Below are 17,513 nucleotides of genomic sequence, written 5' to 3'. Positions count from 1 at the left end.
TTATCGCGATATTATCGTACATCGTCCCATCCCTAGTTTACACTAGCTTTAACCTCATCTCAGCAAAGATGGAATTGGATGGTCGATAAAATCCAAATTGTATCTGAATTACTAAACATTTTTGTGAAGAAAACATTTGTAATGTTTGTGTGACATCAGTGTCTGAAAAGAGGTTTATGTTGGAATCATGGAGTCAGTCTTTAAAAATGCAATAAATAATAGCAATAGTAACTTTTCTGGATGGTATGCTGCGTGTCACCTGCTTGTCTCCAAGAAGATGTTACTGCTTTGCCTAGAATGTTAAGTGTGTTCACTTAAGAATGCATTTTTTTAAAAGTACATTTTATTAATTAACAGCAGAATCCCCACCAGAAAAGTGACAGAATGCATCTTTAAGTCTCTTTCTCTTTCCGCCTCATTCTCTCTCTCCCCAGTTTGGTTTAGTTTTAGGCCGGGCCCTGGTTTAAGGTTAAGATAATCCTTTATTGTCCGCCATAGAAGATTTTTTTTCTTGCGCCTCTCCTCTCCATCTCTTCTCCGTCTTTTCTCCGTCTCCAGCGTTCCTTTGGCTCAGCTCAGAAGTTGGGCTTGTGCTTCTTGACCTCGACCATGAGGTGGTGCAGGTTGATGAGTTCGGAGCGGACGGTCAAAGCTCTGAAAGTGGGCTGGTTCAGGATCTTATGGAAGCCGTGGTAGTACTGGATCAGCTGGGTCAGAGCACCCTGGACATACGAAATAGTGACACGTGTTTATTCATACTGTGCTATTTTTAGAATTAACAAATAACAATATCCAAAAAAAGAAAATATGTCACTGGAGAAAAATTTCAGAGTGAAGACGTTTGGCTGCCCATTGTCAAAGTCGAGGCCTGTCTCACATCTTCAGGAAGACTGTTCCAGGTTTTAGCTGCATAAAACTCAAACACTGATTGTTCATGTTTAGTCCTGACTCTGGGACCAGCAGGAGGCTGGACTAAACCAGGACTAAACCAGGGCTAAACCAGGACTAAACCAGGACTAAACCAGCGATAAACCAGGACTAAAATAGAGATAAACAAGGACTAAACTAGAGATAAACCAAGACTAAACTAGAGATAAACCAGGGCTAAACCAGGACTAAACCAGCGATAAACCAGGACAAAACCAGGGCTAAACCAGGACTAAACCAGGGCTAAACCAGGACTAAACCAGAGATAAACCAGGACTAAGCTAGAGATAAACCAGGACTAAACCAAGACTAAGCCAGAGCTAAACCAGGACTAAGCCAGAGCTAAACCAGGACTAAACTAGAGAGAAACCAGGACTAAACCAGGTCTAAACCAGGACTAAACTAGGACTAAACTAGAGATAAACCAGGACTAAACTAGAGATAAACCAGGGCTAAACCAGGACTAAGCCAGGACTAAACCAGCGATAAACCAGGACTAAAATAGAGATAAACAAGGACTAAACTAGAGATAAACCAAGACTAAACCAGGACTAAACTAGAGATAAACCAGGACTAAACCAGGGCTAAACCAGGACTAAACCAGGGCTAAACCAGGACTAAACCAGAGATAAACCAGGACTAAACTAGAGATAAACCAGGACTAAACCAGAGATAAAACAGGACTAAACTAAAGATAAACCAGGACTAAACCAGAGATAAACCAGGACTAAACCAGAGATAAACCAGGACTAAACCAGGGCTAAACCAGGACTAAACCAGAGAGAAACCAGGATTAAACTAGAGATAAACCAGGACTAAACTAGAGATAAACCAGGACTAAACCAGGGATAAACCAGGGCTAAACCAGGAATAAACCAGAGATAAACCAAAGATAAACCAGGACTAAACTAGAGATAAACCAGGACTAAACTAGAGATAAACCAGGATTAAACCAGAGATAAACCAGGACTAAACCAGAGATAAACCAGGACTAAACCAGAGATAAACCAGGACAAAAACTAGAGATAAACCAGGACTAAACTAGAGATAAACCAGGACTAAACTAGAGATAAACCAGGACTAAACCAGGGCTAAACCGGGACTAAACCAGGACTAAACCAAGACTAAGCCAGAGCTAAACCAGGACTAAACTAGAGATAAACCAGAACTAAACCAGGGCTAAACCAGGACTAAACCAGGGCTAAACCAGGACTAAACCAGAGATAAACCAGGACTAAACTAGAGATAAACCAGGACTAAACCAGAGATAAACCAGGACTAAACCAGAGATAAACCAGGACTAAACCAGGGCTAAACCGGGACTAAACCAGGACTAAACCAAGACTAAGCCAGAGCTAAACCAGGACTAAACTAGAGATAAACCAGGACCAAACCAGGGCTAAACCAGGACTAAACCAGGGCTAAACCAGGACTAAACCAGAGATAAACCAGGACTAAACTAGAGATAAACCAGGACTAAACCAGAGATAAAACAGGACTAAACTAAAGATAAACCAGGACTAAACCAGAGATAAACCAGGACTAAACCAGAGATAAACCAGGACTAAACCAGGGCTAAACCAGGACTAAACCAGAGAGAAACCAGGATTAAACTAGAGATAAACCAGGACTAAACTAGAGATAAACCAGGGCTAAACCAGGAATAAACCAGAGATAAACCAAAGATAAACCAGGACTAAACTAGAGATAAACCAGGACTAAACCAGGGCTAAACCAGGACTAAACCAGGACTAAACCAAGAATAATCCAGAGCTAAACCAGGACTAAGCCAGAGCTAAACCAGGACTAAGCCAGAGCTAAACCAGGACTAAACCAGAGATAAACCAGGACTAAACTAGAGATAAAACAGGACTAATCCAGGGCTAAACCAGGACTAAGCCAGGACTAAGCCAGCGCTAAACCAGGACTAAACTAGAGATAAACCAGGACTAAACTAGAGATAAACCAGGATTAAACCAGAGATAAACCAGGACTAAACCAGAGATAAACCAGGACTAAACCAGAGATAAACCAGGACAAAAACTAGAGATAAACCAGGACTAAACTAGAGATAAACCAGGACTAAACTAGGGCTAAACTAGAGATAAACCAGGACTAAACCAGGGCTAAACCAGGACTAAACCAGGACTAAACCAAGACTAAGCCAGAGCTAAACCAGGACTAAGCCAGAGCTAAACCAGGACTAAACTAGAGATAAACCAGGGCTAAACCAGGACTAAACAAGACTAAGCCAGAGATAAACCAGGACTAAAATAGAGAGAAACCAGGAGTAAACCAGAACAAAACCAGGATTAAGCCAGAGCTGCTAGACCAGGACTAAGCCAGGACTAAACCAGGACTAAATCAGGACTAAACCAGGGCTAAACCAGGACTAAGCCAGAGCTAAACCAGGACTAAACCAGGACTAAACTAGAGAGAAAGCAGAACTAAGCCAGAGCTAAACCAGGACTAAAATAGAGAGAAACCAGGAGTAAACCAGGGCTAAACCAGAGCTAAACCAGAGATAAACCAGGACTAAACCAGGACTAAACTAGAGATAAAACAGGACTAAACCAGGGCTAAACCAGGGCTAAACCAGGACTAAGCCAGGACTAAGCCAGTGCTAAACCAGGACTAAACTAGAGATAAACCAGGACTAAACTAGAGATAAACCAGGACTAAACCAGAGATAAACCAGGACTAAACCAGGGCTAAACCAGGACTAAACCAGAGAGAAACCAGGATTAAACTAGAGATAAACCAGGACTAAACTAGAGATAAACCAGGACTAAACCAGGGCTAAACCAGGAATAAACCAGAGATAAACCAAAGATAAACCAGGACTAAACTAGAGATAAAACAGGACTAATCCAGGGCTAAACCAGGACTAAGCCAGGAGTAAGCCAGCGCTAAACCAGGACTAAACTAGAGATAAACCAGGACTAAACTAGAGATAAACCAGGATTAAACCAGAGATAAACCAGGACTAAACCAGAGATAAACCAGGACTAAACCAGAGATAAACCAGGACAAAAACTAGAGATAAACCAGGACTAAACTAGAGATAAACCAGGACTAAACTAGGGCTAAACTAGAGATAAACCAGGACTAAACCAGGGCTAAACCGGGACTAAACCAGGACTAAACCAAGACTAAGCCAGAGCTAAACCAGGACTAAGCCAGAGCTAAACCAGGACTAAACTAGAGATAAACCAGGGCTAAACCAGGACTAAACAAGACTAAGCCAGAGATAAACCAGGACTAAGCCAGAGCTAAACCAGGACTAAAATAGAGAGAAACCAGGAGTAAACCAGAACTAAACCAGGATTAAGCCAGAGCTGCTAGACCAGGACTAAGCCAGGACTAAACCAGGACTAAATCAGGACTAAACCAGGGCTAAACCAGGACTAAGCCAGAGCTAAACCAGGACTAAACCAGGACTAAACTAGAGAGAAAGCAGAACTAAGCCAGAGCTAAACCAGGACTAAAATAGAGAGAAACCAGGAGTAAACCAGGGCTAAACCAGAGCTAAACCAGAGATAAACCAGGACTAAACCAGGACTAAACTAGAGATAAAACAGGACTAAACCAGGGCTAAACCAGGGCTAAACCAGGACTAAGCCAGGACTAAGCCAGTGCTAAACCAGGACTAAACTAGAGATAAACCAGGACTAAACTAGAGATAAACCAGGACTAAACCAGAGATAAACCAGGACTAAACCAGAGATAAACCAGGACTAAACTAGAGATAAACCAGGACTAAACCAGGACTAAGCCAGAGCTAAACCAGGATTAAAACAGAGAGAAACCAGGACTAAACCAGGGCTAAACCAGGACTAAGCCAGAACTAAACCAGGACTAACCCAGAGCTAAACCAGGACTAAACCAGGACTAAGCAAGGACTAAATCAGGACTAAACCAGAGCTAAACCAGGACTAAACTAGAGAGAAACCAGGACTAAGCCAGGTCTAAGCCAGAACTAAACCAGGACTAAGCCAGAGCTAAACCAGGATTAAGCCAGAGCTAGACCAGGACTAAACCAGGACTAAACTAGAGAGAAAGCAGGAGTAAAACAGAGCTAAACCAGGACTAAGCCAGAGCTAAACCAGGACTAAGCCAGGACTAAACCAGAACTAAACCAGGACTAAGCCAGAGCTAAGCCAGAGCTAAACCAGGACTAAGCCAGGACTAAACCAGGACTAAGCCAGAACTAAACCAGAACTAAACCAGGACTAAGCCAGAGCTAAACCAGGACTAAATTAGGACTAAACCAGAGCCAACTAGGATTAAACTAGGACTAAAACAGGACTAATCCAGGGCTAAACCAGAGCTAAACCGGGACTAAACTGGGACTCCAGCTGGAGTCCATTAGGAGTGTGAGATGGTTGATGTGGGAGATGTTCTTTGGTGCTGGTCCATGGGGAGACTTGTTCACACAGAGCTGCTTTAAAGTCTCTGAGCCACAGGAGCCACAGGACACATGTGTGAAGTACTTCCTGGTTCTAGACCTGAGCACAGGACACATGTGTGAAGTACTTCCTGGTTCTAGACCTGAGCACAGGACACATGTGTGAAGTACTTCCTGGTTCTAGACCTGAGCACAGGACACATGTGTGAAGTACTTCCTGGTTCTAGTCCTGACCCGAGCAGCAGTGTTCTGGATGTTCTGTTCTGTGGTTCGTTTGGAGAGTCCAGTGATCAGGACGTTACAGTCGTCTAACCTACTGGACACAAATGCAGGATAAGTCTCTCTAACTCTGGTCAAAAAAAAGAGAAGCATGGATGAGAAGCCAAACATCTTTAGTATAAAGCTTTGTCCAGTGACAGAATTTTCCTTTACTCTAAATATAAAAAGTGTAACATTAAGTGTATTTGTGGCTAGAACAACTGAGGAAAAACACACAATGCAGATCTGCTAGGTACAAGTGCAAAAAAACTAAACAACTATTCAAAGACCGCATAGTAACTGGTTATTTTAATTATGCTGTTGTAGTATGAGGCCCATGGGTTCTGCAGTGTCTTTGCTGTTCCTGTACTGCACTTTTCTGGACTGACATGTCTAATGTTTTTCTTGGGATCTGCTGTAGCCACTCCTCCAGTTTGAAGGTCAGTAGGTAGTCCAGATGACCACCTTTGAAATCTTTTCTCTCTTGGATGGGTTCTGGACGACTGGGCTACAGATCAGATTTTACCAGCCCTCATCGTTACATCATAGATGATTGTGACATCATCTGAAACCCAGCAATGGAGTCGTTATAGTGGCAAGTATCAAAACATTGCAACAAAAACAACGGAGGATATTTAATGCTGGCTGCATTGTGTTTTAGCTAACAACAACTTCAACAATGGGTAAGCTAAAAGCTGCTAATGTTAGCCCTAAATGGTGTGTGAACCAATGACGTGTAGTGAGGGGAGGCAGGTGAGACCGTGCCTCACCTGTCATCACAGAGAAAAAATAAATGAAATGGTTATATTTATCCAATGATCTGTATTATAAAGTTAATTTCTATTTAACTTTGAAATCTTATTTTTTTAATAAAAAAATCACAGAATTTTTACTTTTACCATTCAAATACCATGAAGAGACGCGCGGAGAGGCACCGGCCGTTTGTGCCTCACATGGACTGACTGTGCTGTGCTCAGCAGTGATAGCTGCTGTTTTAAGGCTGTGAAAAGGCAACAGGTGAGGCCCGCAGTCCCCTGGCCTCATGGTAGGAGGCGCCTGTGAGCCCAGGTTTTCTTGCAACTCCTGGGCAGCAGAATAGTGACAGCAAGCTACAATTTAGAGTTAGCAAGTCAAGTTTAGCAATCCATTCACTTTTTTCCTCTTTAAATGGAGGAACATTACATATTAAAGCTCAAGCCGTTTTCTAAACTGAACTTTTGGTCGAAGCAGGAGGTTATAATTAAAGGAAGACCAACACTGGAGCTAAAGGGTTTGCTCCAGACTATAAAAGACTCGCTCTTTTCAAACAGAGTGCTACAAAATAGTAAGAAATTCAATGACTTTAATCCACAGGGAATCAGAATAAGGATAAAAAACAATACAAAACCAGCTTGCTTTTTATTTCATACTAATAGAGCTGTGGACTTAGGAACTTTTATTTTGAAATTCTTTTTCATTCCGGCCCCAATTCACTTACTGGGAGAGAAATTGGCCCAGGGCCAGGTTTACTTGCTGACACCTGGTTTACATGTTTGTAAATCTGACTGTGATGACATCAGTGCGTCACCAGCCATGACCCTCGCCGCACGTCACTGGTGTGAACATAGTCATGGTTTAACAGTAAATAGCATTTGGGGGTGAGTTCCTTGCCCAAGGACACAGATCCTTGGTCGAGGAGCAGAGGTGGAGTACTGGCCTGGATGATGCTGGTGCCATTCTTGAAGTTGGTAAAGGACCTCATGACCTCCTGACTCATGGCCTCCACCGACTGTTTCCAGGTGGAGGAGAACCCCCGCACCAGCTGGGTGATCCGGGCTGCACACAGCAACACGACACGTCAGTGTACACTCGAACACAACATGTCACAGTGTACACTCCAACACAACACGTCACAGTGTATACTCGAACACAACACGTCACAATGTACACTCGAACACAACACGTCACAGTGTACACTCGAACACAACACCATCACAACGAACATAACACGTCACAATCTACACTGGACCAAAGAAAGAATGAGTGACCTGTGTACTTTAAATCAAAAACATTCACTGGCCAAACTCATTTGAAACATTGTTTTTTTTTTTTTTTTTTTAAATCAAGCAATCTCTTTAATTCATCCACCAGATGGCGCTATTACACAGTAGAGCATTCCATGCAACAACATCACCATGGAGAAAAGCAAGTGACAGGAATGTTCCATAATGCAGAGCTTTAGAATGGAGTTTATATTTAATTATTCACAGCAGATGAGAAAGACTTGAATGTGTCTGACCCTCATCATTCTTGAGTCGGTCCAGCTGCCCTTTCTCCATCAGCACCTCGGCCTCCTTCACAAAAGAGATCATCCCCCCGAATGGAGCCGACAGGATCTCCTCAATGAACTCCTGCAAAACCAGCACACAGAACATATGAAGAACTACCCGGAAGTTCAGGATTGTAGAGACAGACAAGGTGATAACAGCAATGCACTCATTTTGGCTAAGTTTAAAGGCCCCATATTATTAAAACAGAAGGAGGCCCAGACCTTCTGCCCCAGACCTCCTCCTTATGGTACAACAAAGAACTGTCACTCAAACAAAAAAACATATCATCCAAACAGAGCACTCCGCTCTCAAAATGCTGAACTGGTGGTTCTAGAGTGTCTAAAATCCAAGCTCCTGTTTATGAAATCAGCTCCTGTCCATGTTAAAGAGGCTCCACAGTCTCTACATTTAAGACCAGGCTTAAAACGTTTGAATGAGCTCATGGCCAGGACAGTTAGGAGCAGAAATAAAATCTGCAGTTTTAGTTAAGCTGCCTGAGGAGCAGCTTTCGAGGAAGTATGTTAATCTGAGGACTATCCTCTGTTTCCTCTGGGGAGTGCAAGTGTTTCAGATGCCCTCCCGCTGACCGCCCGGAGATAGTTCTCCATTTACTTGTTTTCTATTGATTAACTTGTTTGTCTGTTTCTGTTTCATTGTTGATTTTCTAACTTTCTGTTGAATAAAGCACTTCTCATGTTCAGCTCTAAGAGGTGACTGCTGCTGTGATTTTGGGCTTTACAAAAATAAATTTTATTTAATGGACAAAGATTAAATTATTGTACATTTTAGTCATTGTGAAATTTATCCCAAAATGTTCAATTCCTGTTCCCAAACCGTAGGCCTGACCTGAAATGCCTGAAAGGCCTGAAACGCCTAAAATGCCTGCATGAATCACTAAAATATAATTCAGTGTAAACTATTGATGACGTACAAACATTAGAACAAGTTTAAAGACTAACTAAGTCCATTTAACATAATAATGTTGCATTTAAATCAACTATGTATTTTCTGAGATGCTTTAAGCCAAACCTTGGACTCGACTACATTTCCCATCATACCTCGGTGCTCACCTGTGTTCTGGCCAAAAGCAGCTGCTGAAAGCCCTCCACCTCTTTGCTGTCGTCTGCTGCCCTCTCCTGGAAGAATACAGTATAACAGTAAAAGCAGCAGCAGGTGTATACTGCTCTGCGGCTTTTGTAGTAATAGTAGTACCAATGCGTAATCCCTCAGTCGTCCAGGTCTGATCCAAAGTAAAAGCCCAAAGTAAAATCTGTCAACTGGACACAAAGTTGTAGGAGTGAAGACGTTTTGGATGAGCAGCGAAATATCTTCACTCCCACAACTTTGTGTCCAGTTGACATATTTTACTTTGGACTTTTACTATAGTAGTAGCAATTGTAGTAGTAGTAGTAGTAGTAGTAATAGCAGCAGCAGTAAAATGTTGAAGCCTGACCATTAGCACACTGAGCATCATGTCATAACTGTAGAAGTAGTAGAAGTAGTAGTAGTATTAGCATTAGCACTAGCAGTAGTATTAGTAGTAGCATTTGCACTAGCAGTAGTATTAGTAGTAGTAGCATTAGCACTAGCAGTAGCATTAGCATTAGCACTAGCAGTAGTAGTAGTAGTAATAGCATTAGCACTAGCATGTTGAAGCCTGACCATTAGCACACTGAGCATCATGTCATAATTGTTGATGAGGAAAATGAGCTGGTCTCGTCTTGAGGGAAACTCTGCAGCCATTTTCAGCACAAAGTTCTCCACCTCCACCTGGAAACACACACACACACACACACACCAGTTTCTTTAGAAAACTACTGGGGCTGTCCATTTTACAACTTCAGTACATGCAGTAGTGTGGGGCTCTGTTTAGTTCTCCTACATTAACTGCTTGAGGGGCCTGTTTTCCACAGAATAAAGATGATCTTAGTACATATTTATCTGATGCTAAGAAAAAGGCTCGATACTGATTTCTACACCAATATGACAATACAAATTAGACAGAATGCCATTTAGAGACTAATAATCGTCCTTTTCCGTGTCAATTTAGACATGTAGCTACGTGCTCTGATATCACAAGTAGCTGAGTGCTGATCATTTGCCAAATCCATCTCCATCTTTCACATTTGAATCCTAATAGTCCCAGCTGCCTCCATTCTGGACATGAGACGGTATTTGTTAACAAACTGTTAAAGTTTTTATAGAGGCTTTTTCCGATCCTTTGAATCCAAGTGTGTGACACACGGCTCAGGCCCACAGAAGAATTACCTGAAGCTGTCCCAGCAGGGCGATCGTCCTCTCGTTGGGGAAGGTCTGGTTGATGCTGACGATGGCAGAGGAGAACTCAGCATAACGACGTGTAATCTGAGAAAACACACACGAGATTACACCCACGAGATTACACCTATGAGATTACACCTATGAGATTACACACACAAAATTACTCTCACAAGATTACACACACGAGATTACACATACAAAATTACACCCAAGAGATTACACACACGAAATTGCTCCCACGAGATTACACACACGAGATTACACCCATTAGATTACACACACGACACGAGATTACACACACAATATTACACCACTGTCATTCATCCTAAAAAGGACAGTACTCAGGTTTACTCAAGTGCATTTACTTCAGTCTTCAGTACATAATAAAATACTGCTTGAGTACTATTCCAATGAGGTTCATCTGGTTTTAAGTTGATTTATTTTAACTGGTCAGATGCTGACCAGACACGTTTCAACAACAAAACGTGACCACTTTGAGGCACTAGTGAGCAGTCCAAACTGTCAGGGGTGAAAACAAACTAAACCTTGATCTGGAAAAAAAAATCTATTCAAATTAAATACATTTTTTTTAAAGTAGTTTGAGCAGTTTTCAGATATTATATTTGTACTCCTACTGGAATAGTATTAGTTAGTTTTTACTTTTTATATAACTTAAAACTTATAAATGTCACAGCCAGACAGCTTCTCTTACGCTCCTACTGTAGTTGTAATTACTCCAAATATATTTTTACAGTCTGAGTAACTGATTGTTGTTTTGTGGCACAGTGGCTGAGTGAGACGCACTCTCGCCTCACAGCAAAAGACCCAGTTGCTACGCTTCTGTGCAGTGTTTGCATGTTCTCTCTGTGGTTGTTTTTCCTCTGGAGACTTCGGTTTCGCCCATTAAATTAAAAAAATGCACAATAGGTACAATCCTCCATCTAAAATGGAACCAGGAGGAAGCAACGCCATTGGAAGATGGATGAAATGTAGAGAAATATTTCACTACAAGGAAAATAAAGTGCATTTTGTACTACTACATGAGTAATATTATTCTGAAGTAATAGTATTCTTATTTGAGTTAAAATGGATAATGTGCCGATGTCCTGGGAGAAACTGCAGTCTCATAGATGTGGAGATCTGGTTCAAAACTGGGACAAAATGACATGTAACATAAGGAAACGAGGTGATAGGGAGTGTATATAGTGTTAGGGGAGTGTATATATTGTGTACTAGTACTCTGAGCAGTACGTACATAGTGCGGCCGTGTGTCCAGGAGCCCCAGTCTCTGAGGGTCTGTACTTCTGATGCTGTGAATGTTCATCTCCAGAATGAGCTCAAAGCGAGGCCAAAGCAGCTCCAGCACAGCCTCCCAGTACCTGCACACACACACACACACACACACACACACACACACACACACGTTAGCATGCCGTCTTGTAAGGGCTGCCTCACCGCAGATCTGACTTGTTCTCATTTTTAAGTCTTCAGGTTTTGCCCCTTTAAATTTGAACAGAACTAGTTCATTTTAAATGGTTTGCGTCATCCAGGAGCTTTTTTTCCTCAGCGCGGCGTTTTTTCCTCAGCGCGGCGTTTTGCAGCGACGGTAAAGCTCATAAGTATCGCGCTGTTACGGGGAACGACCCTCTTGTGACGTAACCTGCAAATTCTGTTGGTGAGTCCTCGATCTCGATTCGCCGATTCAATTTACGCTGGGACTCTAGTTGGCCGTTGCCATCTTACAACTGCACCGATCCTAGGAGTTCCATCTGATGCGGCGTGTCCAATAAAACAGCTGGTGTAACGGCGCTCGGGGCGGTTGATCCGTTGTGTGTAAATTGTTTCGTGGCTGACTGCCTTGACTTGTGTTTTTTCAGACACTTTGTTCTTGTTATTACAAACGCTGTGTAACTTAAAAACTGTTTGTAATTAGTTCAAGTTCAGTTTAGTTAATTCACTTTTTTATTTGTTAATTAATCCTTTGTAAAATATTATTTAAAAACTCTGTATTATTTAAAAACTGTATTATTTATCTGTATTATTTAAAAACTCCGTAGCTGAGCCGTGACACTAACTGTACTTTTATCGCACAAAAACACTTTTTATAATTAGACTGTATGCAGCAGACTTATTTTGACCTCAAGATCATCTTTTATAAAATATCTGTCCTAAGGCAAGACCATGAATCTATTAAAATAATGAATCAATTAAAATCTTGCTGTTTGCTCTCTTGCTGTTTCGCTAATCTCTAAACTCTAAAGGCTGTTTCGCTAAAGGATAAACTCGCGACAGGTGCCATTGAGCACGGCTCATTCATTTCAATGGGCGGCCATGTTTAAGCCCGGGGCTCGACACATTTACCTCAAATATATAGGGGCAAAAATCAGGTACACAGTCTTGATGCCAAACTGTGTCACATTCAAAATAAAGCAACTGCCATAGTGACAAGCAGGTCACCGGGAAAATGTGTGATAGTACTGTTCTGTGGTGTATTTATAGTAGAACTTTAGTTAGTCCTGCAGACGAGCGCTGATGCTCACAGGGATGGGCAGGGATGTTCCTCTTGTTCTGTTCTGTGTTTGATAGAACTCTTCTGTGTTTATTAGAACTGTGCTGTGGTGTGTTATAGTAGATCTTTAGTACTCACTTGTCCAGGGCAGGAATGTTCCTCTTGGCAGTGATGGCTCTGAAGCGCAGAATGATGTGGATACAGAGGAAGATGGCGATGCTGTCATAGCAGTCAGACACATACGTGGACATGCTTTTCTAAGAACAAACAAAACAGAGGGTCAAACCACGACACAACATGCACACACAGTATGCAACACTCAAGGACGAGGGCAACTGAAAAATAGATTTACTATTGTACATCCGGTCTCTAGGGTTAAGGGTCAGGCAGAGGAAAGAGTTGTGTAAAAATACAACAATCTAACAGTGTAATCCTACATACAGGGGGCAAAGTATTATTGCAGTAATACTATCTGAATACTGCCAAAAAAAACCAAAACAACTGATTTTCATCTTCATCTGCCCGACACGCCCGACACACTGTACTTTTGTGACCATATTACATTATGTTATTCACATGAAAACACACAGACTTGAGTAATCGTGCACATTTAGACTCCACCATCTTCAAACGACATCATTCATTATATTATATTGTAATATACAGTCATTTCACTCAACAACTTCATACTTCAACTTCAAAGGCAGCAGTTTTCTGATCTGAAAACATGAAACGTGTTACTAATTAAAAGCAGTGTAGAGTACCAGGAACATGGCCAGTGTTTTTCCCATGATGCAGTTGAACAGGTCGAGGGCGGAGTTTCCAGTGACCATGAAGAAATCACAGAGAAACAGGAATTCACGGCAGCCATTGTCCAGGAGAGCGAAGTGCTGACTCCGGAACAGCGTCTCGTAAGGATACTGGCATAAAAACACAACATGCATCAGTTTAGTCTGGAATAAGAGCAACGTCCAAGAGACAAAAGATCTGGACTGAACGCCCCGTCGTGAGCCACAGTTACGCAACTGCATTTTTGAAAAAGAGGTTTTTAATCTCAATGGGACCTTCCTGGTTAAATAAATATTAAATAAAATAAATAAAACAGCAGAGATTATACGAGACCAATCTCAGCAGAGATTATTACACCTTCAAATGGAGTGAATAAATCATTCACACACATGATCAGCTCTAATAACGGTGCCACTATGGCTGACAGCCTTAATACTCATTTTGTCCAGTCAATTGAAGAATTGGCACAATGTTTTGAGAATACTGATTATGTGAATATACCACCTTTAACGCACCTTGAGAATTATTTTTGCATCGAAGAAGTGAATGACACAGAAGTCACACGGATAATAAAAAAGTTATCAAATTCTAAATCAAATGATGTATATAATCTAAATAGCTGTTTTCTCAAGCGCTACAGTAATGTATTAGTTAAACCTTTGACACATCTAGTCAATTTGTCCATAAAAAAATCAAAATTTCCCTTAGGTTGGAAAAAAGCAGTGATTGTGCCAATTTTTAAAGCAGGAAGCCCAGATTCTATGTCCAATTACCGGCCAATATCAATTTTACCTATACTGTCCAAAGTAATCGAAAAAATTGTAGCAGCACAACTTACTGACTACTTGGAGGCTAATCAGCTCCTCAGCTCGCAGCAGTTTGGTTTCAGAGCAGGGTATTCAACCGAAATAGCAAACTGCTGTTTTATTGAAAATATAAAAAAGTCCCTCGATAGAGGTGAGGTCGTAGGAGCTGTGTTTCTCGATCTAAAAAAAGCCTTCGAAACCGTTAATCACAGTTTGCTTTTATCAAAAATGACATCATTCAATATCACCCCTGAGGCAATTTGTTGGTTTGCCTCTTACCTTCAGGATAGGAAACAGTGTGTTAAAGTGGCCGAAAATAAATCTCCATTCGCAAATATTCGCATGGGCATACCTCAGGGCTCCATATTGGGACCATTGCTGTTTAGTCTGTTTATAAATGACTTGCCTTTGATCTGCCCAGGTGTCCGCTGCCAACTTTATGCGGATGACGCAGTTTTTTATGCACCCGCCAAGACACCAGAGCAGGCGGCGGATGTTTTGTCCGCATGCATGGCTGAGGTTAGTCAGTGGCTAACTCAAAATAAGCTGACTCTAAATTTTGCAAAAACTACTTCTATGTGTTTTTCTATTAAAAAAATAAATGTAGACCAAAGATTTCAAATAAATTTACAAAATGATAAAATACAAGTAGTTAACGATTTGAAATATCTTGGGTTGGTCTTAGACCCCCAACTAAAATTTGATAAGCATGTTAAGAGTATAGCCAAAACAATACAAAGAAATCTAAATTGTTTTAAATTGATAAGGCAATATATTCCAAATCAGGCAGCCCTGCTGTACATGCATGGTATGATTTTTTCTCATATCTCCTACTGCATGACAGCATGGGCCCAGGCAGCTCCCTCAGCCACAAAGCGCATTGGTTCTTTGTACAACCAAGCAATCAAAATTATGGATCGAAAGCCAATCCGTTTTCATCATTGTCACATCCTTAAAAAATATAATCTATTAAGTTTTGAAAGTTTTACTAGTTTATGTTTTCTTAAATTATGTTTTAAGTGTATTTATAACTTGGCCCCAGAACCACTCAGTACATTTATACAAAGATTAAACAGCACCAGAGTGACAAGAGGCACCATAAACAAGAACTGTACAATCCCACAACGCAGAACCTCTTTTGGACAGTCCGCCTTTTCATATCAGAGCTGCAAACTGTGGAACTCACTGCCCACTGAAATAAAAAACATTTCTGAGTTGAAAATGTTCACCTCTAGGGTTAAGAACTGGCTGAAAATGAGTCAAAACTGTACCCACTTGTAAATAGGCAGTATGACAGAGAGAGAGAGAACGTGTGAGTGTTGAATGTATTTTTGTGCACTGATGTATCTATTTTATGGGGCAGGTGTTTTAATATATTTTGCATATTGGTGAATTGTGGAGAAGCTCAACCAGGGACGGGAGTTGAGAATTAGCTTTTGCTACAAACTCTATATGCATCACATCAGCTGCAATGTTCATGTTGTAACTATGTCAGATTGCATTGTCCCTGTCAAATAAATATATAAATAAATAAATAAATTCACACACACGATCACATGATCAGTGAATTCACCTTGTTTTTTCTACAGGTCGTTCTCAAGGCCGTGGCCCAAACTCTGTCACTTTCAATATAGAAATTCAAATATAAAGGACCACCAAAAATCTGACCAGAGATTTCACAAAAATAAAAAAATCTTCCAGTCCAAAATTTGCACATGTAAAGTGTGAACCGTAAAGCTGCACTAAACCAGCCCCATGTGTGAACCTTAAAGCTGCACTAAACCAGTGACTCTGTGGTGTCAGAGCAGGACGATGCTCTGCTCTGTCAAATGAAAGAAAAACACAAAACACGAGACCAGAGTCACGTGTGATGAAAACTGGCTTTTGGGCCAGAATTCATGCTTAAATGTAAAATCTAAAGATCTAAAATTGTATTTATGTTTGAGATTCTGTGTGAGCCATTTTACAAATGTCAATTTTCAATACTGAAGCGCATCAAACGATGGAAAAACAAACTGTACACATATAATGGTCCTCAATAATAGTTTTTTATGGCAGTCCCTTCACTGCATGTTAATCCAAGCCTACACCCATGCACTATTACAGTTTATCATAATGATTATAAACACTTTATCACACAGCCTGTGAGAACATACGGTCCCATGTAGAACCCACCCGGCAGTCTCCTCTCTGGGCCGTGTGTGGGACGAGGATGGGCCCCTCCAGCTCTGCGGGGCTCAGTATCGCCCCCCTCTGGCCCAAAGTGAAGATGGTGTTTCTGCTCTTGAGAGAAGGTTTGGAGAAGAAACCTGCTCTGGAGTCAAGGAGCAGAGCCAAGGAAGGGGTGGAATTAAAAAGGTAAAAAGGGTCATGGATGGCAAAATATATCTCTATAGTTTACTCAGTTATAAGACAGAATTAAAAAATAAAACATAAACTTTACTTTCAATCTAGTACATTAGACAGTTTGGGATTTTTGAGCCACTTCAGAGCAGAACTTTACAGCTGTTACAGGCAGTAAACATGTGATTAAACACTAAACATGTGTGATTAAAAATGCGTGATTAAACACTCAACATGTGTGATTAAACACTCAACATGTGATTAAACACTCAACATGTGTGATTACACACTAAACATGTGTAATTACACACTAAACATGTGTGATTAAACATGTGTGATTAAACACTCAACATGTGTGATTAAACACTAAACATGTGATTAAACACTAAACATGTGTGATTAAACAATAAACATGTGTAATTAAATACTAAACATGTGTAATTACACGCTCAACATGTGTGACTAAACACTAAACATGTGTAATTACACACTACACATGTGATTAAACACTAAACATGTGTGACTAAACATGTGTAATTACACACTAAACACGTGTGATTAAACACTAAACGTGTGATTAAACACTAAACATGTGTGATTACACACTAAACATGTGTAATTACACACTAAACATGTGTGATTAAACATGTGTGATTAAACACTCAACATGTGTGATTAAACATTAAACATGTGCAATTAAACACTCAACATGTGTGATTAAACACTCAACATGTGTGATTAAACACTAAACATGTTATTAAACACTAAACGTGTGATTAAACACTAATCATGTGTAATTAAACACTAAACGTGTGATTAAACACTAATCATGTGTGATTAACCACTAAACGTGTGTGATTAACCACTAAACGTGTGTGATTAAC

General features: G+C 40.8%; 1 protein-coding gene across 1 annotated transcript in view; it reads right to left on the bottom strand.

The window, feature by feature from the left end:
* Positions 1–361: 361 nt before the first annotated feature.
* LOC117393638 (vacuolar protein sorting-associated protein 52 homolog) overlaps positions 362–17,513 on the bottom strand; it is a 39,355-nt gene continuing 22,203 nt past the window's right edge. The window contains exons 11-20 of the mRNA XM_055232485.1: positions 16,462–16,597; positions 13,456–13,611; positions 12,830–12,948; positions 11,438–11,561; positions 10,171–10,266; positions 9,565–9,672; positions 8,973–9,038; positions 7,872–7,983; positions 7,290–7,408; positions 362–722 (exon numbers count right to left, since the gene is read on the bottom strand). Of these exons, the coding sequence (XP_055088460.1) occupies positions 576–722; positions 7,290–7,408; positions 7,872–7,983; positions 8,973–9,038; positions 9,565–9,672; positions 10,171–10,266; positions 11,438–11,561; positions 12,830–12,948; positions 13,456–13,611; positions 16,462–16,597 (1,183 nt within the window). The 3' untranslated portion in view covers positions 362–575. The remainder of the gene's footprint in view (positions 723–7,289; positions 7,409–7,871; positions 7,984–8,972; positions 9,039–9,564; positions 9,673–10,170; positions 10,267–11,437; positions 11,562–12,829; positions 12,949–13,455; positions 13,612–16,461; positions 16,598–17,513) is intronic.

Source organism: Periophthalmus magnuspinnatus, unplaced genomic scaffold (genome assembly GCF_009829125.3).
Source record: "Periophthalmus magnuspinnatus isolate fPerMag1 unplaced genomic scaffold, fPerMag1.2.pri scaffold_62_arrow_ctg1, whole genome shotgun sequence".
In the NCBI taxonomy this organism is placed as follows: domain Eukaryota; kingdom Metazoa; phylum Chordata; class Actinopteri; order Gobiiformes; family Gobiidae; genus Periophthalmus; species Periophthalmus magnuspinnatus.
Note: the sequence above shows the minus strand (reverse complement) of the source record. Positions and strands in the feature narration are given on the sequence as shown.